This window comes from Rhizopus delemar, genomic scaffold (assembly GCF_000149305.1).
Source record: "Rhizopus delemar RA 99-880 supercont3.8 genomic scaffold, whole genome shotgun sequence".
In the NCBI taxonomy this organism is placed as follows: Eukaryota; Fungi; Mucoromycota; class Mucoromycetes; order Mucorales; family Rhizopodaceae; genus Rhizopus; species Rhizopus delemar.
This window is the reverse complement of record NW_027137834.1, coordinates 907,130-930,088: the sequence shown is the minus strand read 5'-3', so window position 1 is coordinate 930,088 and position 22,959 is coordinate 907,130. Positions and strand designations below refer to the sequence as shown.

The window sequence follows — 22,959 nt, the reverse complement described above, 5'->3', positions numbered from 1 at the left end:
TAAACGGAATAATTTTAGTAAATTGAGCGAATCGATGCTTGTTGGTCTAAGCCAACTTCAGCAAATTCTTTTGCAAAGATTGGTAGTTAAAAGGCATTGAACGTTTTTATTTTGTTTTTGGTGTTTCCTTCGTACTCATTTACAGATCTTTTTTAGCTTCACTAGTACCGAGGCTACTTTCCAATTCGTTGTACTCTGTGGCCAATCTATCAAACTCCTTCTGCTGCTGAGCAGCTTGCTTTTTTAAAGTTTCATAGTCCAAATTTTGACGCTTCAATTCTTTGATTTGGGTATTTAATGCCTCAACTTGTTTCTTATAATCACTTTCCATATTGATCAAGCGCTGTTGACCTTCAGTTACTTCAGCTGTCTATTTGATGAATTAAGCACTTTTTCCTCTTTTGTCTATAAAAAAGTGTCTGCTAACAAACCTTGGATTTGGCATGTTTTAATTCTTCTTCACGCTTAACCAATTCTAAAACAAGTGCACTAGTTCTTTCCAAAATGCTACATGTTTTGTTAGTGTCCAGGTTTATTTGTATTTTGGATAGCAGTCTTGTAGACTTACACGGAAAGAAAAAGGGTGAACCCAGTAAGGTATAGATTTCTTTGAGAATAAAACTTTTTAGTTTTGAGACTAATTTCATATTCATGGTCATGATGATGCTCTTGTTCAACTCTTGCTTCAGATTCAATACGTTGAAGGCGGTTGATAGTATCTATAAGGAATAAAATTTTAGAATTCATTACATATGACAAACAATCAAGAATTTACCAACAAATAAAATAAAGATGAAGCTGTTAAAAGTTCAATTTTTGGTTAGTTATTGGTTATCATATTTCTTGCCTAGTTCTTACCCAAAAACAATTTTAAATGTATACATAACGTTAGCCATCTATCATGAAAGGTAAGCAAATGAATAGCATACATATGTATGAAAAATAATAAGAATGCTTACTTGTGGTGATTTTAAAGCAAAAGTTAGCATAGCATGACGCCAACGAGAAGGTAAAGGTAACTACAAGGACTTTCTTTTTAGTTTAAAATACTCTTAAAAAAAATGTATTTACAACAAGAAGGCCAAAGAGAACCATCTAAAAATCAAACGAGAATATTAAAAACCAAAGCATGTCTCTAACTTACTTTTTTCTTTACTGACCTCAGTGACCATAATGCCAAATGTCAAGGTATAGTAGATTGTCATTGCTGATTGTATTTACACAGTAAAAAGAAAAGAAGAGAAAAAAAAGTTAAACAAGGTGGTACATAAAAAAGTTTAAATAGTTTGACATCGCACAATTGTGCTACTGTGTCTCGGAAGGCAGCGCCATAACAAAAGGACAGTTTATAAACTTTAAAAGAATATGAAAAAATCGATTTAATATTATGGCTCTTTAACATATACTTTTATCAAGCATCATCTAAATAAAACAGTCTTTTTAGATGAAAAAGTGTAAATATTCTTTCACAGTCGAGTTAATATTTAATTGCCATTCGAGTTAAACAAGGATCACTGCCTTGTGGGGTAGTTGGTAAGATATGACCCTATCATTATTTGAAAATCCTTACGTGTATCATACGAACTCTACCTTCCGAGGATAAAGACATTTCGCCTTTTTATACATGGACCGAAAGACATCGGGATCGGGCTCAACTCCATCTAAAATATTTTTCGAAGTTCACATGAATATAAAAGTAGTACAAATGTATTATATATGTTTAACTCAAGGGATTCTAAGCGGATAATTTTGAGTGATTTTTAAGGACTTGACTGATCACAATCTCATCCAAAACAGGTATCTCTTCAAAGAATTGTTGCCAAAGAGCTTTTAGATGAACAGGATGACTGTGGCAGAAATACGACAGATTGTAAGTTTTTCACGGTAATGTAAAATGTAATGCTCAGAAATACCAAGTGTAGATAGACCTTGCAATATTGAGCTTTAACTGGGACCTTTATTATTCATAAGTTTAAAACTGTTTTTTTACAAGCCTTTATATATATAACTGTCTATATACAAGCCAGATCGGCCTAGGTTTTAGAATCATTTGCATAAACATATGGAGTTGCTTAGTGATGTGATAATCATCGTTGAGAACGTGATATGAACATAATTTTGTGGCGTAATTTCGTTCAATATGTGGACGTTGTCGCCATCTTTATTTCCTTCGTCGCGTTTGGGTTCTTCACTGCTCTGCACTGTCTGTGTTCCACCCTCCTTTTTTTCTTCATCTTTAGCTTGGAGTTGCTGACTAGATACCTATAAAATAAGAATCAGAATGGAGAGTGGTTATATCATGCATAACATGGTCATCTGCAATCGAGGCCATTTTTTCTAGCTATCTTTGCTAATTCAGCTGTTATTTCAAAGACTTTGATGACAACTATGTCCTCAGTCTTACTTTCATTACAAGAAAATGATGCCAATGTCAACGAAAGAGAAATTCCTTTTTTTGCACTTGGATAAATCGAAGGATATGCGTGTCTTAGGTTAGATTAAAAATTGTTATAGCATTTTCGACGTTGTCGAATTGTTGATAAAGCATCTGGTGATATCTCCATAATTTTTCACAAAGCCAGACAGCGGGCCGTGCCGAGCTTTTTTAATTTGATACTTCATTACTAGATACTAAAGGAAAGAAAAAAAAATCTATTTATAAGCATAAAGAACCCAAGGGTACCAGTTACTTGCCCTTTGTGAGTGATATGTCTGTATCAACAAAGCGTACTGGAGCGATAGCATTTAACAAGACAGAGAATAAGTTATTCCATTTATTTATAAACAGAAAATATTTATATTATGTGAGGATGACATTGTTGCAACTTTGTTGTAACCTCATAACATGAAATAAAATTAAACCCCCCAAATATTGGTTGGATAGTGCTATTCATTTGGGCTACTTCATGTAAATGTTAAAAAAGGATGTACCTCATCAATAACTACATTGGTTGTTAGTGAAGTGACTGTATGTTTTTCAAATATTTTTCCCTCTCTCATATTTTGTTCATACATCTTGTGTCAAAGAAGTAATCTGCTAACGTAGTTTTGAGTTTATTTATTCTTGAAATTATCTCATATGCGATCTACAAACTTACCAATATTTGATTAGGTAATTTACTGACATCAATAGATGGTGAATTAGTGAATAGTTGTAGGGCCAGTACTCTTTTTTTTTCATTGTCGGTTCCCCCAATAAGCTTGCATTTACGCTCGCCAGCGATAAATTGTCTAAGGATATATCTCGGTTTTTTTATAGCTTCTTTGCGACCCAAGACTCTTATAACTTTTTCACGATTATCCCAAGCCTGCTACTGAATAACCAAGATAGACTATACATGTAACTGATAAAAGCTGGAACATTACCTGCAAGCAGGTTCGATATTGGATCATGTATTTGTTGGGATTTAGGGTGCCTAATATAAAAATAAACTTAAAAACAACTCGTTGTGAGCAAGGCTATAATTGTTACTTCTGGAATAATTTCTTGAAATGAAGTGAATAAAGTTTAGTTCAAATATATTTATAACAATCAATGATTACAGTTTTATCACCAGGATTAAAAAGTAAGAAGCCTACGTACAAACTTATTTTTGATGAATTAGAAACAGATGGTCTTTCTTTTTTTATATCACAGCTAACAAAAAAGTAAACGTGTGTCTATTTGTCTGTTTTCTTCAAAGAAAAGAAGACAATCCTAAAAATATTATCCTTCATAAATTATTTTAAATAATGAGCATGTCAATAAGGCGGTATGTTTTATTGTATGATTTTCCTGAAAAAAAATACGCTTGTATCTAGATTCCCTGAACAGAAACATATAACAACTCGAAGAATCACTAATAAAATTAATGTAAACCAGATATTGATCAAGCTTTTTGAAAGAGAGTAGATAGAGCTGAACTGTTTATTTTTAATTAAATTATGTATCCAAATGTATAGTGTAACTGCTATGAGCTATAAATACGCTTCATATATAGTAATTTTTAATACAAGAAAGCGGGAAGAAAACATTGAGCCAACCGAACTTTAATAGGCCCTACTGTCAAGTAACGCAAGAGCAATACATTCGAATACCAGCATACCCTTTTTTTTTTTTTTTTTTTTTTTTTTGCTTTTGTCAGTTTTCTTCTCCGGCTAAAAAAGTATTTGTGAAGATTTACCATTAAAATAGATATACATGCAAGAAGTGTACTAGCATTCAAATATGAACTCGCAATAATTTCGTTAAACACCCTGCAGTTTTTTATCCTCGGTGACCAAACCATTAATCTGTTCTGAATCCTGTGATTGTCAATGTATAGCATGGACGTCTTGTATGTATTTTTATTGTGCCAATGAAGGGTAATCTTTAATTCTTTTGCTTTTACAGGATATGCTTTTTCGTATGTAGAAAATCCTTTTTCATGTTTGATAAAGGGAATTACCTATAAAATGACTTGAAAATGTACTAGAACGAATGATACCATGTGAACTAGTAGCAGTACTATAGACAACTGGGAAGTCTATTTTAAAATGATTAGCAAGTTTCTTATTAAAGTTTTATTTGTTTATACATACACATAAGCATATTGCCTAAGAATAGAACGAGCAGAAAAAGTTGTTATACCTTTTTTTTATTATTATTACAAACTGTTGAAAATAGCTTGTTTACTACTAGTCTATGAAATTAATGCACGTCTTATAAACGATTAAAATACATGATTTAAATATAAAAAATCTAGATGTTCAGACCAAATGAGTATTCAATTCAAGTAATAATTTGATACTTATCGTAAGCCTGTAGACCGTTTTAATTGAATGAAAGCGATGGCTCTTTGTGTCTGAGATGATGTATTCATATAGCAGGGTTAAAGGAGTCTATTGGGAATGGAATAAATATAATCATTACGCACGCAGCTTTTATTATATAAAATAGAGGTGGGAATACACGAAAAGAACAGTGACGTGTCATTATTGTTATGAAAGTTTCATTTTTTCTATTACTTCTCTTAAACTCTGCATAACTAAAATATCGCTGTCTTGGTTTTCTTTTTTTGAATTGATTTGAATGCCGGATATCCTCTTTGTCAACTCGTCAAGCTCGTCACATTCTTTGTCGGTAGAATAATACTTTAAAAGATCTATAATCTATAAAGAAAAAAATGAAAAGGAGGAGTCTTCATATATTGTTGATTTTAATATTCACCTTTAGTACTTGATTCATCAGACGATCTCTACTTCGCGTATTCACTTGCTTCAATAGCATATTTAATCTAGAAGTCGCCAAATCCAAAGGGGCTGTCATCCGATTCCGTTCACGTATAGCTGAAGGTAATCCATCATCAGATATAACTGTTTCGGATTCTTCTGGTTTTGGTTTTGCTCCTTTTTTATAATGTTAGATCAACTAAAGAACACGGCCAGAAAAGACTTACCAGCTTTCAGTAAAGCTAAAACAGCATCAACATTATTAGAAACAACAGCTAGATGAAGAGGTCTGTTTCCTACAATATCACCCATTGGATTATTAACGTCGGCTCCCCATTCTATCAATGCTTTTATCACTTCTGCATGTCCTTTTGCACTTGCAATCAAAAGTGGTGTTCTTAATTTGGAATCACGTATACGATCTGGATCAAGATGAGGTTTATGCTTTTCAAGTAATTGGACCACTTTTCAGCAAGAGTTTAATTGCCCTAAACATTCTCTTTTTCTTTTTTTTTTTTTTTTTTTACTTGCCTGTTGTTAGATCATTATCAGAACAAGCCGTCAAAAGTTTTTGTTGCGATTTTGTTAATTTCAAAAGCTGCTCTAATGTCGGCTTTTTCGTTTTATCGTAATCTTTGTGAATCATCGATCTTGTCACCCTATGGCATGGTGGAGTATCTGGTTTTTTCATTGACATATGGCAGGTAGTCTTAAAAATAAAAAAATAAAAAACACGTATTTTATTTTATTTTTGCATAAAATGCAAATGTTTTTTTATTGTTATTATTATTTTACAGCCTGTTCATATGAGGAATTTATCAAATGGCTATCATAGTGTATTAATAAAGGTAGTGAATAGAAGTAATTCAGTTTTCTTAAAAACGTATTTTATGGATTGGGTAATTCATCATAGAAATATCACCTATTTCTGATACAAGCCATTTAATGGCAGCTTAAGACACAAGCTAGCATGTAAATGTTTGATTGTATATGCTTTGGCATTGGATACAAGCTAATAGTAAAGAAGTCTTATAAATAATTTGAACACAACTTATTGATATTTTTTAAATGCTTATAAAGCCCCTATTGAAGAAAGAAAGTTAAAATAGATTGAATGGTGTAACAACAAAGATACTTGGCACTTGGCCTGCAATTCTTAAACAAAGATCAAATAGCTTGAGCAGATTGAGCGCATCAGTTTAGCACAATTTAAAATCTGCTTTTGTTTGACACAGTTGTCAACAGCTGGGATTAATTTGTGTAACTGCAGGTTGATATCATGATTGATTTACATAAACTCAAAAGTTATATTGTTACTGTCTACAATTATCTTTACTTGCTTTATTTATAGAAAAGGATATTTATTCTCTCTCTCTATTTGGATTCTATACTTCATTTCTATATAAATAGATTTTGAATGAATCCTTTTTCTTTCTTTCTATTTTTCTTTATTCAACGTATGCAATCACTCACAGGTGTATTGATCCTTCTGTACCTTACCATCTTCCAGTATACACTGGCTGAAAAGGGAACAAGAAGATTCGAATTCAATATACAGCAAGCTTCACTCAACCCAGACTGTTTTAGTACGTCTTATCCATCTCTTACCGTCAATGGCCAATTTCCCGGACCTATCCTGCGTGCGGTCAAAAATGATAAAATTGAGGTCCTTATCAAGAATGATGGTAACAATAATGTATCTACTAGTGTTCACTTCCATGGCATCTACCAATTTGGTTCAAATAATGCAGATGGTGTAGCTGGTATCACTCAATTACCTATAGCGCCTGGGAAAGAATTTCTTCATTCTTTTCAAATCATCAACCAAACAGGTACATTTTACTACCACTCTCATGTGGGTGTTCAGGACGATACTATACAAGGACCCTTTATCGTTTATGAAAGTGAAGAGTCCCTACTTCAAGCTGAAAAGGAAATGTTGTCAGATGGACAAGAAAAAATCCAAGAAGGGCCCTACAAATATGATGAAGAGCGCATCCTTCAATGGTCAGAGTGGTGGCATCAATTATCATTTGATCGAGAAAGATTTTACCTTGGCCCTAATTTCACAGGTGATGATGGACCAGACAGTGTTTTACTCAATGGAAGATCAGTCTACAGCAATATATCAACCGAAAGCTGCCCTGGATTCACTGTAATTGATCTCAAGCCTAACAGAGTGTATCGTCTGCGATTTATTGGCGCACTCACTTTTCGTATGTTGGGTATAATGATTCCTCATCATAACATGACATTGATTGAGATTGATGGAGAGTATGTGAAACCACTGGCGGTTGATCATGTTGAACTTGTGCCTGGACGAAGAGCGTCTGTCTTGATTCAGACAGGCGATTACGCAGACGGCTCCATGTTTCCTATTGGCTCGTACTTTAAATACAGGCCACAAGACTCTGGTGCCTTTACACTGAATGGCTTTGGTTATATTCGTTATGTTTCCGATAAAGCACACATACCTCATATAAAAATAGCCCATAAACCGATATTGTTGCCATCAGGGATCCAGAATATTGCTGATGGATGGGTGGTACATGATCTACGACCTTATTACTCAGGTGACCCTGCTATTTTATCTGCTGAACCCACGCATATCATTAAGTTGTCTATGCAGCTAGCCACTCTACCAGACAACACCACACGATTCAAAAACAATGGCCGTATTCACAAACCATGGGGAAGTAAGACAGAATCGCTTTTAGATCAAGTCAGAAATGATCCGGATTTTGGTAAACTAAGTACGTTTGATGGATTTTCTGAAAGGCATCAAACGTATCCTTTACAAGTGGGTGATATTGTTGATGTTGTATTCCAAAACATGAAAGGTCAACATGGTGACTGCAATGTTCATCCTTGGCATACACACATGGGCACTCTCATTATTTACTAGCTGAAGGAGCAGGCGAATATAATCATGAATTGGACAAAGATGTTAGAACATATGAGGATCCTCTCTTTCAGGACGTATCCATGCAATATGCAGCTCCAGTTGATGTAATAGAGCCTTGTGGTTGGACAAAAATCAGATTACACTTGGTAAGTTAAGGCAAAGACTGATCCATGACTTTTCTAATCAAATTTCTTAAACAGAACAATCCTGGTGTGTGGCCAGTTCACTGTCATATCACAGAACATATGATTCAAGGGAAAATTGTTGTATTTGAAGTTTCTCCTGAGCTATTGGATGACTCAATAGAAGATGATCCGGTAGAAGATGGCCTGGTAGAAGATGACGATTAATTTGTTGGCACAAAAAAGAAGCCAAATTGTTCAATTAAAAAGCTTTGTAAAAGTTAATCGATAACAATAAACGCTAACATGTACCCTTTTATTTTGTCTTTTTTCATACAAAAAGCGTGTACGAGCTACATAGTAAGATTCAAGTTTATAAAAGAGCTAAGAAGGGAATATCGTTCAGTTTACTTTGGATAAATTCATTTCCAGAAAAGGAAAACCATAAAGGGTCATTTCAACTATTAAAGTTATCAATGGCAATTGCTACGCGATTCTAGCTTATTTTATATATACATGGTGCAACCATATCATAATGTTCCTGCCTTTTAATTAGAAACTTGAATGCTTTTGTTGCTTTTCTTTTGGTATGTTTAGTGTTGGATGGGTAAAGAAGGGAGGGTTATTATACTAAAAGATAGTATTTTATAAAATTTTAGACATGTAGTGAGTTATGGCCACTTCTTAGTAAACAGCTTCATCTCCTATACAAAGGAGGTAAATATTCCTAAAGCGTATTATTAAACTTTTAGTTTATTCATATATGCATATACATATTTAAAAGAGGAGAGTTATTTGAATAGGAAGAGTTATTATGTGATGTTTAAGGAAATGAAAATGAGCTGATTTTTAAAACGTCTTTCAACTACTTTAACAAGATCATTAAAGAACAGTACATGGTATTCAACTATTAAGGTGAATATCTTTAATATGTAGTTTCTTAAAATGAACATGGTTGTGCGCAGGGACTTGATTATTGTTTTAAAATCTGAACTAGAATAAAACAAGATAATCATTAAGTATTTATGATAACAGCTTAAAAGACAAGTAAATAATAATAATAAAACGCACCCTATTAAAAGATATACAAGCTCACTAGTAACTCAACTCACTAAAAGCCATTAATAATGAATCTATCTTTAACTCTTCATCTTTTGTGTATCTATTTTGTTCGTGTGCCAAGAGAAAATAATAAAGGAATACAAGAATGCTTTTGAAAAGATAATAAGGCATAAAGACAAAGAAAAAAAAAGCAATCTTTGCACTTAACAAGATGGTTTTTTGTAATTAATTATGTATTTTAGTTATAAAAGAACAATAAAAATCTATTTTAATAAAAATGAACAAATTAAGGGTTTATCACGGGTGATAGAAGGCTTAGAATTAAAAAAGTGCCTGATTTTTAATTTGTTTCCACAAAAAAAAAAAAAAAAAAAAAATCTGAATCTCAAGTACTATATTACACAAATACCGGAGAAGGGATTTGTGTATGTCAGTAATGATTTTTTTTGCCTCTTTCTCTCTCTTTTTTATATTTCAATAGAATGGGGAAGAAGCAAATCTATTGGAATCTCGGCCTTATTGATACTATATCAAAAGAAAACATAGTAGCAGCACTAAAGCACAACTATGAGTCTAATCAGTTATATATTCGTATAAGTGACAACATCTTGGTTTCATTAGTTAATACAATTTTCGACCCTTCAGCTTCTTTAGACTATGTAGCAGAGTATAAAGATACCAGTGGATCAGACCACTCGCTTCCTCCACATCTATTTCAACTAATTAACCAAGCATATTTACATATGAGAAGAACTGGCATAGATCAATCGATTTTATTACAGTAAAATGATAATAGATAAACTATTCTATAAAAATAACACTTATTTTTTCTATAAAGTGGCAAACAAAACAATAATGAAACATATCATTCCATTTTATCACATCTTGTCAATCTTAGTACACATAAAAAGGAAACCAAGTTACAAGCCCAAGTCATCCACACACAGACCATCCTTGACGCCTTTGGATCATCTACACTCGGGAAATACATGGAAATTCAATTCAGCGGACGTGGTAGAATGATTGGGTCAAAGATACTCACCTATCTTTTTGATAAACGGCGAGTTATTAATCAACGCAATGAAAATTATCCTATATTTTATTACCTTTTATATGGTGCCTCTGATGAAGAGGCCTCTGCGCTTTCTTTATTAAAACAATCCCAGTACATCAAACTAGCTTCATATGATGATGACTACCAAGAGCAGTACGAGTCCCTGAAGACGTCTATGAAACTTCTTGGCCTTGGCTTAAAAAAGATTTCAAAAATCATGTCCTTGCTTTCCACTCTATTGCATCTCGGCCAATTAGAATTTATCAACAGTGAAGGGGAGTCAGCAGCTGTCAAAGATGCTGGACAATTAGAATTTGTGGCGGATGCCCTTGGTGTGGATCCTCAAGCCCTCGAAAATACTTTAACATACAAGACTCGAATAATCAAAAGAGATGCGACAACCATCATTTTGAATACAGAACAGGCATCCGCACAACGTGATGAGCTGGTTATGATATTGTATTCATTACTCTTTAACTGGATTGTGGAATACATGAATACTAAATTGTGTGCAACTGAAAGCAGCGAGATAAATTCGATCGGTATTATAAACTTGCCTGCAACCTCTTATTCTGATGCATTCCAAAAACTGTGCACAAACTATGCAAATGAGCGTCTACATCATTATATTCAGACCTATATTTTTGAAACAAGCATGATTGAGTATAAAGAAGATGGCCTCGATTGCTTTTTCACATACCCACCTGCTTCTGATTGTGTGGATCTATTTGACGAACCTCATCATGGTCTAAACGACATCATCAATAGCTATTCGAAAAAAGCCGACTATACTGACATCGACCAAAGCAGAGCCCTTTTAGAATCCATCAACAAGTATCAAAGCCAACACAAATGCTTCTCCCTAGCCAAATCAGAAACAGGCGCACCTCTCTTTGTCGTACAACATTTCTTCGGAGAAAGTGAATATGAGCCTCATTTGATCGAGGCCAATAGAGACTCCATTGACCCTGATTTTCTAACTCTCTTTCAAGGCAACGGAGACGACTTACTACCCTCATTTAATTCGCTTCTCACTGGATTATTTGACCAGGTAATCACTGAAAGTCATCCTAAACAAGCCAGCGCTATCATTCATGCACAGCCCATGCCTGGACGTTCTCCTTCAGTGAGTCGATCAAAATCTACCAAGCAAAATAAAACCTCCGCACGTGAAATCCCACCGAACAGGGGCAAGACACCACCACTCGCACTCAAAAAACTAAGACAATCACTCAATGACTTGTTTTCAACACTGGATGAAACGATTGTCTGGTGTGTGTTTTCTATCCAGCCTACTTTGGCAGCAGGATTCAATTCTAAATTTGTGCAGAATCAAGTGGATACGCTTGGACTGGTGCCAATTGCAGAACGGTTTAAAGCAGTAAATGGATTTTCCAATGTATATACACACGAGGAATTTTGTGAGCGGTTTAGCCATATCATGGACGACTTGGCTATTGAACAAGATCGATCATCTCTCTCAAAATGCCAAGCCATCTGCAGTATTCTCAATTGGACATCTGAAGATTATGCTATTGGTCAAACAAAAGTAAGAATTAGAAAAAGAGTCTTTTTTTAAAAAAAATCAACTCTGTATACATAGATTTTTTTGAATGATAAAGCATGGAAGCAGCTAGAAGACTTTTTACGTGTAGCTGAGAAAGAGGAGCAAAGAAAATATAAAGAGCAGCAACCAGCGCTACGTGATGTCAGTGATGAGTTTTCTATGTCTCATACGGGTTCCACAGCAGGTTCAAATACAGATCTAATGAATGCTCACAGGAAACAACCTTCAACGGCAGCAGCAGCTGTTGCCGCAGCCACAGGCTTGCCACTTCCTAAACTGCAGCAAGGTGGATACTATTCCGAGGGATCCGTTGGATCTGTTGAACCATCTTATCCTTCTTATGACACTGATATAGTCTCTGACCCCTTTACCGCACCCTATGGTGAACTCAAGTCTATGCCTGTCCAGGAATATCAAACAATACAAGAAGAAAAGACAGAAATGTCAGGTGTACGAAAGGGATGGTTGATGTTTGTTTGGATAATGACCTGGTGGATTCCTTCTTTTCTTCTCGCCTTCTTTGGTATGAAACGCAAAGATATCCAAATTGCCTGGCGTGAAAAATTCACGCTATGTACTCTTATCCTTCTCATGTCGGGCTTCATCATTTGGTTTTTAGTCCTCTTTGGTAAACTGATTTGTCCTGTGCAGTATGTCTTTTCACAATCTGAGCTTCAATCTCACTCATCGAATGGTAATGGATATGTCGCTATTCGTGGAGAAGTTTTTTACCTGACTGAATTTGCACCTCACCACTGGGCGACCCAGGTGATATCGGTTTCAGGCATTGATTCTTATGCAGGCAAAGATGTCAGTGATCTGCTTCCTGTTCAAGTCTCGGCTCTCTGTCAAGGTGTCAACGGTACCGTGTCTGAATATGTATCACTGGACTATCATTTTAACTTAACAGATGGCTATTCCAAGTTTCATGATTTCCGTGCCTGGACAGGAGATTACAGACCAGACTGGTATTATGAGAAAATCATGTACCTTCGTAAAAACTACAAGCTTGGAACAATGGGGTACACCAAAGCAGAGGTTCACAAACAGGCAACACAGTTAACTGATGTTAGTGGTGTTCCTATGACCAAAACCTGGGCTATATTAAATGGTAGTGTTTATGATTTGACATTCTATGTAGCTGGTGCCAGAAGCATCCAAATACCAAAAGACACAGCTAATGTCAACACCTCTGCTGCAGACATAAACTTTTTATCGGATGATGTTGTCAACCTTTTTCAACAGAAAGCAGGTCAAGACATCTCACAGGACTGGTTGTCTCTCTCGTTGGATTACGAAACCCGTCGACGTCAAGAGGTTTGCTTGAGAAATTTGTTTTACGCAGGTGCTGTTGATGAACGAAGTTCAGCTCGTTGTATCTTTTCTGAATATTTGCTCCTGATCGTCACCATCTTTCTCTGTTTGATCATTGTCTTCAAGTTCTTGGCTGCTCTTCAATTTGGTGCTGCCCCACCCCTAGAGGCTCACGATAAATTTGTCATCTGTCAAGTTCCTTGCTATACTGAAGGAGAAGAAGAGCTAAGGAAGACGATCGACTCGGTGGCGGTCTTGAAATATGACGATAAACGAAAGTTGTTATTCGTTATCTGTGATGGCATGATTGTGGGTGGTGGTAATGATAGACCTACACCTCAAATTGTTCTTGATATTCTCGGCGCAGATCCCTACCTTGACCCAGAACCACTTTCATTTTTCTCTGTTGGTGAAGGGCAAAAACAGCACAACATGGCTAAAGTCTATTCTGGTCTATATGAATGTCGTGGGCATGTGGTCCCTTATATTGTAGTGGCTAAAGTAGGCAAACCAAGCGAGCGACAAAAGCCTGGTAATCGCGGTAAGCGAGACTCTCAACTGATCCTTATGCGTTTCCTAAACAAGGTTCACTTTGCTTCTCCCATGACACCTATGGAACTAGAGATTTACCATCAAATCAAAAATATCATTGGTGTAAACCCTAGTTTTTATGAATTTATACTTATGGTAGATGCTGATACAGAAGTAATGCCAGATGGTCTCAGTCGTCTTGTATCCGCCTTTGTGAAAGACCCCAAGGTGATTGGTTTGTGTGGTGAAACTAAGCTATCTAACGAAAAAGACTCTTGGGTGACAATGATTCAGGTGTATGAATATTTTATATCACACTTCATGATCAAAGCCTTTGAATCGCTTTTTGGCTCCGTGACATGCTTGCCTGGTTGCTTTTGCATGTATCGTATTCGCTCATCGACAAAGAATCAACCTCTTTTAATATCCAATCAAGTCATTGAGGATTATCAAATCAATCGAGTCGACACACTGCATAAAAAGAATTTGCTCCACTTGGGTGAGGATCGATACCTAACCACATTGATTCTGAAGCATTTCCCCATGTACAAGACGACATTTGTACCGGACGCCAAGTGTGCCACAAATGCTCCTGATCAATGGAGCGTACTGCTCTCCCAACGTCGTCGATGGATCAATTCAACTGTTCACAACTTGGGTGAACTTGTCTTCTTACCCCAGCTTTGCGGTTTTTGCTGTTTCTCAATGCGTTTTGTAGTCATTGTGGATTTGCTAAGTACCCTTGTGCAGCCAGCCATTGTAGGTTATCTTGTCTATCTGATTTATACCCTAGTAAACTCACCAAATGGTGTGCCTATGATGTCTATCCTTACCATTGCTGGTGTATACGGTTTACAGGCTGTGATATACATCTTGCACAGAAAATGGGAGCATATCGTATGGATGCTCGTATCTATTGTAGCCACACCTGTCTTTTCTTTCTTTATACCCATTTATTCTTATTGGCACTTTGATGATTTTTCATGGGGGAATACACGTGTGGTGCTGGGAGAAAAAGGTAAAAAATTAGCTGTTGGTGCTGATGAAGGGAAATTTGATCCCAACACGATTCCAACTATGACATGGGAAAGATATGAAGAAGGTCTCTATGATCCTGTGAATGAAGTCATGTCTGTCGGATCTGGTAGTCAGTATACGCGTAGTTCAAATAACACAAGGAGTCCTAAATACGCTGGTAGTCAAGGGATGAGGTCTTCTCCTTCAGCTGTTTTAAGTAATTATAATAACCCTCATTACCCATTAACAGGTGGTATGGCATACCCATCATCACCTTTACAAAGATATGATTAATAAAGTAATATGTTATCTATTTTGTAATCTTCCATTGGAAAGAAAAATTTTGATATATCGCAAGGTTTAGTTCATATATAGAATAATAAACCTATAATACATCAAGCACAGCATGTAATCTTGCTGTTGTATAGATGGATCTGTCTACTTTTACGATCTGTTATTCCTTTTTACAGGTAATCAAACGCTTATGTTGAAAAGGCATTAATAAGCTCAATGCTGCATATAAAAAAGAAAACGTAGGTTACACTGAACTACACTGCAAGCAAAAGGCATTTAGGAACTTAAATATCATCCATAGCAAAATCGTAATACATGATGTTAGTTGCTTTGCATCGTTTTAAGTTGTATGACTGACTATGCTTCAAGTATCAAGGTTTAGCTTACATCCTCATTAATACTCTTTTTTGGCACAGCATAATAAGATGAAGGGGGTTCTTTTTTTTTTTTTTTTTTTTTTTTTTTTTTTACCTATCAGAGATGCGTTATAAAGACTTTTTCTTTTATATTTGTCTAAACCGTTTATGCATGATACTTAATTTTTATCAACGTCTCAGTATATTCAAATCTTTATTGTATCCCTTTTCGCTTTTCGTAGTAGTGCTTTACGATAGTGGCTTGTATTTATCAAATAAGGACAATAAGGTATTTTATATACATAAAAAGCATGTACTTTTTTTTTTTTTTTTTTTTTTTTTTTTTCTCCTCCTTTCCTTTGTTTCATACCTTTTAAAATAAAGTCATGCTATTAAATGGATAAAGAAAACAACAGCAGTAGTTTGACCTCTTTCAATTTTGAAACTCAAGACGACCGCATAAACGATGAGGGTGTCTTATCAAAAATATTGGATAAAGTGAAAAGTGCAGTGTCTGGGCAATCTACAGCAAGGGATCATGATAATGTGTCCGTGCATAGTACTTGCTCTGAAACAAGAAATTCTAATTCACAAGAACCCAGTGTCATTTCAATACCGCACACTGTTTCAAATCTTACACCAGTGACTGAACATTCTACTGCAAGTACAACTATCAGTGCAACAAGTCAATTGTTAGGAGCAAAAGATTCGGTCATGGTTAATTTTCCAGTTTCGTCAGATTCTGTTTCAAGATCTTCAACTATTGCGACCACTAACGCTACAGTTATCGTAGGCAAACACAACAAAGAAGAGCCTGTTAATGAACCATCACACAACAATTCGACTGTTCAATTCGTCATGCCATCTACTAGCTCCAATAGCCTAAATAGAAAATCGCTAGAAGAAAGCTCAGTAGACCTTTTACCTTTGTATACGCGAAAATCAATTGACAGTGATACTCAATCAGTCATCACCAACTTTTCGATATCCAATTCTAATTCACTCGGTAGGATTTTAGCTCGCTTGAGAGGTCAAAAAAACGACAAAGAATTTTGGATGCCGGACGAGCAATGTAAAGAGTGTTACAAATGTCGTAAACCCTTTACTTTATTAAGAAGAAAGCATCACTGTCGTACCTGTGGTATGTTTGTCAAAAGCTATATATTTGATTGATAAATGTAACGCTATTATAGGTCAAATATTTTGCAGTAAATGTGCTTCCCACATCATATCAGGAAAGCTTTTTAAACAAAAGGGACAAGTGAGAGTATGCAACTTTTGTTATGCAGAGCAACAGTTACAAAGACACGATGACAGAAACAGCGTTGCAGAGCCTATTATCCATTTCAAATCAACGCATTCGCCTCTTTCAAAGCAAGTTACTGATGAGACAAGTAGTGAGAATACAGAAAAGATATCATCATTAGAAAAAGCGGAAGATTATAGTTCTCAAATCATACCATCTCAAAAGCCTCCATTAGCTGTACCAAACATGCAGATTCCTACTACAGCATTCAAACAACCAAAGAGCACATATGGAAATGAAAATGCAACCACATTTGCATTAGAGATACCCATGTATGGCTCTGACTCATACAATTCTCCTCAAGCAGAGAGCCCACATTCACCATTTCATTCTGAACAACCAACATCACCTATTTTATATCACTCTTCTATTTCAACAAATACATTTAATACCCCAAACATGCCAGATAACCACGTTTATACCGGAGTTAAACGCCTATTAGACGCTGGTTCTTCTTTAATCAAACCTAGACCAAGATCAAACACGTCTTCTTCTGCTCCTTTATTGGAGGATACTCGATCACTACAGCATGGATCTCAACTACCCTTTCGAACTGCATCTTACTTGGATCGTGGTGGAGGCACTGTGCTAGCAGAGAGAGAATTAAGTATATTTCCTGGTTCTTCTGTAGAACCAGAGGATGCACAGTATGAAGACGAACGCAATACATTGTACGATCGTCCCCTAACACCTATTAAAACACATGCTTATAATGATAAATCCAACAATAACGGCGGCGGAGGAGATTCAATTTCGCTAACTACCAATGGTGGTATAAGTGACGATGAATCTTACGATTATAGACTGAGAGCAAAGCGGACAGAGGAATTACGAGGCAAAAATACTCCCATTGTCAGTAGTAAATCATCCTATCGTACTTATCGAAGACTGAGTCTTACAGGTGCTAATACGCCAAAGTTAAGAGGCGGTGGACTTCACCGTCTAAACACATCAGGATTAGCTAAATATGATCATCCTCCTTCATCAGCCGGTGGTAGTAACATGACGATGGAACAGATGTGGTCTCCCAATCCAATTTTATCGCCATATGAAGATGCTAATAAATTTTTCTCGCAATCAGATAATAGCAATCGACTTCGATTAACACCTCGTCAACGTCGTACGTCTGGACCACCTCCTACTGTCGAACTCAGCCTTAGCGCACGACAGCATGCTCGGCGGCTACTTCGACAGCTGATGCAAGATATCCAATTTACAGAGAGTTGCAAGGAAGAATGGGAAGAGGTCATTATGAACATCTTGATGAAAGTGACCAACAATGTACAACCTGATACGAGAGCTGGAGATGATATGGATGTACGTCATTATGTAAAAATTAAAAAAATCCCAGGCGGACTACCCTCGGATAGCTTTTATGCCAAGGGAGTTGTGTGTACTAAGAACGTTGCTCACAAACGTATGGCGAGAAATATGACCAATCCCCGCATACTCATTCTCTTGTTCTCCTTGGACTATTCCCGTGTCGAAATGGAAAATCAACTGCTGTCCATCACACCTGTAATCTCCCAAGAAAGAGAGCATATTAGTAAACTTGTGGGGCGTATTGTTGCCTTGAAACCTTCATTGTTGTTAGTCAAGTCAACCGTCTCAAGGTTTGCTCTCGAGTTTTTGCTGGAAGCTAACATTCCTGTGATACATAATGTCAAACACAGCGTGATTGAAGCCGTAGCAAGATGTACTCAGGCGTCTATTATCACCTCAGTTGATAAACTGCAGCATGGCTTGTCATTCGGTCGATGCGGTTCATTTGAAATCAGAACCTTCATGCACGAATGGATACCTAATCGAAGAAAGACATACTTAATGTTCGATGATTGCTCTCCTGAACTAGGAGGTACAATTGTCTTGAGAGGAGAAAAAGTTGAAACACTAAAAATCATCAAAAGACTGATGGACTTTATGGTATTTGTAGTGAACAACCTAAAGTACGAAACCTCTTTATTACGTGACTCTTTTGCCAAAAACCGTGGATCATTAGACTATGATGAAAGAGATAGATCGCCACTGGTACAATCAGATACTTTATCTGTTGAAAAGCCCGTGGATCTAGAAGATGAAGGCCATAATTACATTACTCGTTCAATTGGACTCTATCAAAACACCATCTTGTCTGTTTCCCAGTTTGTAAATTTTGCTCCACCTTACTTGCTGTTAAAACTAAAAGAAATGGATGAAAAACTGGCCATGATTTATCAGCAAAAGCGTCGAAAATCAACATCCTGTTTTTCAATATTGAAAGATTCATCCTCATCTGCATCTACACCAGCTGCTCTTATGTTATCTGCATCACCCACTCGATCTACATTTGATAAGCAACCTGCCAGTCAAGTTCGATCCAGTATTGATAAGCATTCAATGAGTTATCCTACCTCTACATCTTCTTACGATGCACAAGATGGGGGTGATATCGTACTAGAAACTGAACTCGAATTGATTGCAAAAAGCCATCAAGTCACTCGTGCCTGGGAAACTTACAATGGTGAGACGCCAGAGAGCATTAGTCCATTTTATCACCAAAACCTGGTCGTTCTCTATTCAAGTGTCTGCACAGTCACTACAGTACCTTGCCAAGGGCCTGAGATCCGTATCTTTGGCTATTACCGACTTCCCTCTGACAAGACGCTAGGACAATATATCATGGATCTTTGCGTAGATGCACATCAGCCATGTACTTCTTTCATGTGTAACCATCCTGTATTGCAGCATTATCGCTCTTATGCCCATGGAAATGCCCGAGTCAATGTGATGATAGAACCTTTTGCCTGTCCACTGCCTGGCATGTCCGACAAATTATTGATGTGGAGTTACTGTCGAAAGTGCAATAAGCCAACACCAGTACTTCCGATGTCTGAAAACACTTGGAATTACTCATTTGGTAAATTTCTAGAGATATTTCTGTATCAAGAAGGTGTTCATTGTCGTGCAGACATCTGCCCTCACGATATGTCTAAAAATCATGTTCGTTATTTTGGTTACATGGACATGACAGTACGATTTCAATATGACCCTATCGATCTTTTGGAAGTAGCTGTACCGCCGATGAAACTATATATCAAGAGCAAAGTTCAAAGAGATCTTAAGGAGGTCGAGCTCAAATCACTACGTTTAAAGATCAATCGCTTTTACCAGTCCATCATTGATCGCAACAAATCGTTCCCATTTGATTTAGTAGATCCAAGAAAATTGGAATCATGCAAAAATGAGCTTCAAGAGCTCTCTTTGGAAGCGCAAGGTGAAAAGAAGGATGTGTTGCAGTTGCTGCAAAATATCTATGCTACTTCAGATCCAAATGATACATTGACGATTAACAGCGTGCGCAGGAATCTATTTCAAATTGTAGCACACTGGGAGGCTGTCTATACTGATTTAGTGCGCTTTTATCTAGAGCCTGAACGTGAATTGAAAAAGATCACCACGATCCATTTGCGAAAGATGTTCCCTACTGATTTGTCCAGTATGGATACTGATGAGCGTACAAAGCGAGCTACAGAGGTAACAGACTTGCCTTTGCTAGGTATTGGTTTGGATGATGATGATGATGAAGATGGCTTGATTGATTATACACTCAAAAAGAAATCCATGACATCAATAAAGGCTAACGAGGCTACCGTAAAGTCAAACAAACCCATGATCATGCCGACCTTGCTGTCATCACCATCTTTTACAGCAAGCACAAGCTCATCAGATGAAGATGATTCAATGTCGACTGTAGGTATACCATCAGACAGCAAAATCTCTTTCTTACGTCCTGAACTAAGAAGACGGCTTTCACTTGAACTCATGCGAGAACTCAATGAAAAGTTTAGATTTGAAGAAGGCACAGGTGGAGGAAACAACATGAATACAAGTGAGTTTGATCCACTTAATCAAGCAGACTCTAATAAATACTTGAGACTGAGAACACCTGGTTCTCTTTCTGCTGCGCTCACACCATCTCGCATACCGTTGTATTCTGGCAAAAACCCTTCTTTGCTTTATCCATCTTGTAAAAAGGATACGGCAAGTGTTCACGACAGCATGCCTGAACGTAAGCAGTCTTTACCGATGGTTATTCAAGAAGATCATTTACCTATTGATTTCCCTGTGTTATGTCGACTTCCACCTTTTCATCAGCGACATCACTCTGTTGATCATAGCCAACGTATTCATCAAAGATACGGCAAGTCGAAGGTATTACTTCAGTCAGACAATAAAAATGATCTTGAGCTCCATCCAAGCTATTTGCGAAGAAGTGTGACATCCAGAGATAAAAGGTTCCGCTCCCGCTTGCCACGTAAAAAGACCTATATTCAAGTCTACACTCAGGCCAATGACCTCGTGAAGGAGGATATTGATGATGAGTTCTACCCCGGGGACCAAATGGAAGATGCATTCTCTGTCAACTCTCGACACATCAAACGCAGTATGACAACACCAAGACATAAGCGCCTTCTTGACTCTCATCATACAGCACAACATATGAAACTTGGCGAGCAACGACTTGATAGTGGAACAGATGCAGATAATGATGACGATTCCGATGACGAACTTGATGAAGTATCAGATATAGAGGATGGCAACTTGGATTATTTTTCATCTGCTGCCCCTTTCACTTATGAAGTACTCAATGAATCCAGTGAGAGTAGTGACAAAGCAAAAGACACATCCAAAGAAAGTATGATGATTAAAAGTAGTCTTCCTTCTTCAAACTATTCGGTCCTGAAGCCTTATATTACTTTCAGTGATGGACAGGTTGACATGTCTTCAGGTGCATCAGGCGATGATGATACAGATCGTGATCTTCCCTGTGCTTTAGATCTTCTTATGGCTCAACAGCAGCAACCTTCTGCCAATGATAATTTGACGATCAATAATTTACATAATATACATCCAGATCTTGCAAATAACCCTGCAAATACGTCTTTACGTTATATCACTACCACAACAGCAACTGTCGATGAAAATCGACATTCACCAGAAAAGATGTCATTCATGAAAACGTTAACAAATTTTTTGACAGATAGCGGTATAGGAAATCTTTTGCCGTTAGAATTTCCATTGTAAGCCTTACAAATATAAAGTTCTTCGCAAATTAATTTTTTTGAACAGACAACCAACAGAGCACTTGTTTCCTGATTCATTTGTAGCAGTAAAAGAAGATGAGCCGAGTACGATCATTGCGTATACACTTAGTTCAGAGGACTATCTTGATAAAATGCATGATATTCAGAATGAACGTCACAACGCAGGAACAGCAGCAAATGAATCTGTGACGAACGAAAAAAAAGTATCTTTGGAAAATGCAACATCTGAAAATGGAGTCTATTATCAAACGACAGATGATATACAAGGCACACTTTTGCGTGAATCTGGTAGCCACATGAGATATAGCAAGTATCTAATGATGATTGTTTTCTGGTTACTAAACTGATCTATAGATTTTTCTACTGGATCAACCAAGTTTTTCTGTAAAATCTTCTTTTCAGAACAATTCGATGCCCTTAGAAGAAATTGTGGGTGTGATGAAAGTTATATCATGTCTTTAGCCAATTGTATAAAGTGGGATTCATCTGGTGGTAAATCAGGTTCTGCATTCTTGAAAACGAAAGGTAAATATAAAAAGAAGAGAACAGGAATTTTATTTAGATTTTAGATGATCGCTTGCTTATGAAGCAAATGTCCAAATACGAACTTGATGCATTTCTTGGGTTTGCACCTGCTTATTTCCAATACATGTCTGAAGCATTCTTTAGTGAGCTACCTACTGCTCTTGCAAAGATTTTTGGATTTTATAGCATTGGTTACAAGAATTCTAGCACAGGAAAGTCGATGAGAATGGATGTTTTGGTCATGGAAAATTTATTTTATCAAAGAAATGTTAAAAAAGTAAAAAGTATAGAAGGACATAGCTTGATATTAATGGTAAAGTAGATTTTTGATCTTAAAGGTTCAATGAGGAATAGACATGTTCAATCCACTGGAAAGCAAGATGAAGTCTTGTTGGATGAAAACTTAGTAGAATGTAAGTTTTGTAACACCAAAGTCATTTTGTTCATGATATTATCGTTTAGTGATTTATCAATCACCGCTTTTCATTCGCGCACATTCAAAAGAAATACTCCGCAGTTCTCTTCATAATGACACATTGTTCTTGTCCAACCGAAATGTGATGGATTATTCATTACTTGTAGGTATTGATACAGAAAGACAAGAATTGGTTGTAGGCATTGTTGGTAAATAT

The 22,959-nt window shown here is 36.5% G+C and overlaps 5 protein-coding genes across 5 annotated transcripts; 3 read left to right on the top strand and 2 right to left on the bottom strand.

Moving 5' to 3' along the window:
• Positions 1–139: 139 nt before the first annotated feature.
• On the bottom strand, positions 140–1,205 carry RO3G_10571 (uncharacterized protein; the record flags this gene model as incomplete). The annotated part of the gene is made up of 7 exons (XM_067665156.1): positions 140–370; positions 432–507; positions 569–719; positions 776–798; positions 859–896; positions 1,072–1,095; positions 1,161–1,205. 7 exons carry the CDS (start codon positions 1,203–1,205, stop codon positions 140–142), a joined length of 588 nt encoding a protein of 195 aa, XP_067521257.1.
• A 3,121-nt stretch (positions 1,206–4,326) lies between these two features.
• Positions 4,327–5,502, bottom strand: RO3G_10570 (uncharacterized protein; the record flags this gene model as incomplete). The annotated part of the gene is made up of 6 exons (XM_067665155.1): positions 4,327–4,349; positions 4,428–4,505; positions 4,770–4,860; positions 4,987–5,130; positions 5,189–5,367; positions 5,418–5,502. The coding sequence occupies 6 exons, from the start codon at positions 5,500–5,502 to the stop codon at positions 4,327–4,329; spliced, it is 600 nt and encodes a 199-aa protein (XP_067521256.1).
• Positions 5,503–6,649: 1,147 nt separating this feature from the next.
• On the top strand, positions 6,650–8,445 carry RO3G_10569 (uncharacterized protein; the record flags this gene model as incomplete). Its single annotated transcript, XM_067665154.1, has 3 exons — positions 6,650–7,934; positions 8,096–8,241; positions 8,296–8,445. 3 exons carry the CDS (start codon positions 6,650–6,652, stop codon positions 8,443–8,445), a joined length of 1,581 nt encoding a protein of 526 aa, XP_067521255.1.
• Positions 8,446–10,022: 1,577 nt separating this feature from the next.
• RO3G_10568 (uncharacterized protein) lies at positions 10,023–15,056 on the top strand (the record flags this gene model as incomplete). Its single annotated transcript, XM_067665153.1, has 4 exons — positions 10,023–10,060; positions 10,118–11,882; positions 11,937–14,763; positions 14,794–15,056. 4 exons carry the CDS (start codon positions 10,023–10,025, stop codon positions 15,054–15,056), a joined length of 4,893 nt encoding a protein of 1,630 aa, XP_067521254.1.
• A 752-nt stretch (positions 15,057–15,808) lies between these two features.
• On the top strand, positions 15,809–22,674 carry RO3G_10567 (uncharacterized protein; the record flags this gene model as incomplete). Its single annotated transcript, XM_067665152.1, has 8 exons — positions 15,809–16,553; positions 16,702–20,231; positions 20,407–20,447; positions 20,546–21,778; positions 21,828–22,090; positions 22,157–22,327; positions 22,372–22,604; positions 22,666–22,674. The coding sequence occupies 8 exons, from the start codon at positions 15,809–15,811 to the stop codon at positions 22,672–22,674; spliced, it is 6,225 nt and encodes a 2,074-aa protein (XP_067521253.1).
• Positions 22,675–22,959: the final 285 nt, after the last annotated feature.